Source organism: Cynocephalus volans, chromosome 16 (assembly GCF_027409185.1).
Source record: "Cynocephalus volans isolate mCynVol1 chromosome 16, mCynVol1.pri, whole genome shotgun sequence".
Lineage (NCBI taxonomy): Eukaryota > Metazoa > Chordata > Mammalia > Dermoptera > Cynocephalidae > Cynocephalus > Cynocephalus volans.
In genome coordinates, this window is record NC_084475.1 from 62,934,957 (window position 1) to 62,935,788 (window position 832).

General features: G+C 52.6%; 1 protein-coding gene across 1 annotated transcript; it reads right to left on the reverse strand.

Moving 5' to 3' along the window:
* Positions 1 to 262: 262 nt before the first annotated feature.
* Positions 263 to 832, reverse strand: LOC134364795 (interferon alpha-4-like). The gene has a single exon (XM_063080957.1). The coding sequence runs from the start codon at positions 830 to 832 to the stop codon at positions 263 to 265; it is 570 nt and encodes a 189-aa protein (XP_062937027.1).

Sequence of the window (832 nt, forward strand, 5' to 3'; positions counted from 1 at the left end):
AAACAATTTCAATCTTGTCAACAGTTAGATAAATAAACATTTAAATAAATAAATAGATAGATACATTTGCACGGTCGTCTGTAAGTACCAGTCCCTGCAGGGTTGAACATGACGCTGCTGAACACCCTGAAGGCATCTGACAAACTTGAGGCACTTCATGTCATGATTGTAGCAGAAGTGACAGTCTTGGCGACCGGAGAGCTCAGGAAAGTGCGATAGTGTGTACTCGTCCATGAGAGTCGTTTCCACGTCGGACCAGGTCTCATTGCCTCCTCCCTAATCTTCCCCGCATGTTTATTGATGAAGAGAAGGATCTCACGATTTCTGCTCTCACGACCTCCCAGGCGCAAGGGCTGTGCCTCTTCTCTTTCAGGTAGAGACTGATTCTTTGGAAGTATTTCCTCACGGCCAGTGCGAAGTCCTCGTTCACCAGGGGAGTCTCTTCCACCCCCACCTCCGGCATCAGACAGGCTTCCAGGTCGTCCAGCTGCTGATAGAGTCCAGTGCAGAGTTTGTCCAAGAGGCTCTCATCCCAAGCAGCCGATGAGCCCTCTGTGCAGAAGAGGTTGAAGCTCTGCTGGGTCATCTCATGGAGGACAGAGATGGCTCGGGCCTTCTGCAGCTGGTGGCCATCCAAGTCTTCCTGGGGGAATCCGAAGTCATTTCTGTCCTTCAGGCAGGACAGAGGGGAGATTCTCCTCATTCGTCCCAGGAGTATCAAGGCCCTCCTGGTCCCCAGGCTGTGGGCCTGAGGCAGATCACAGCCCAGAGAGCAGGTCGCCTGGCAGCTGAGCACCAGCAGGGCCATCAGTAAAGGAAAGGGCAAGGCCAT

Coding starts and splice junctions, on each gene's coding strand:
- LOC134364795 (XM_063080957.1), bottom strand. CDS start 832: ATGGCCTTGCCCTTTCCTTTACTGATGGCCCTGCTGGTGCTCAGCTGC.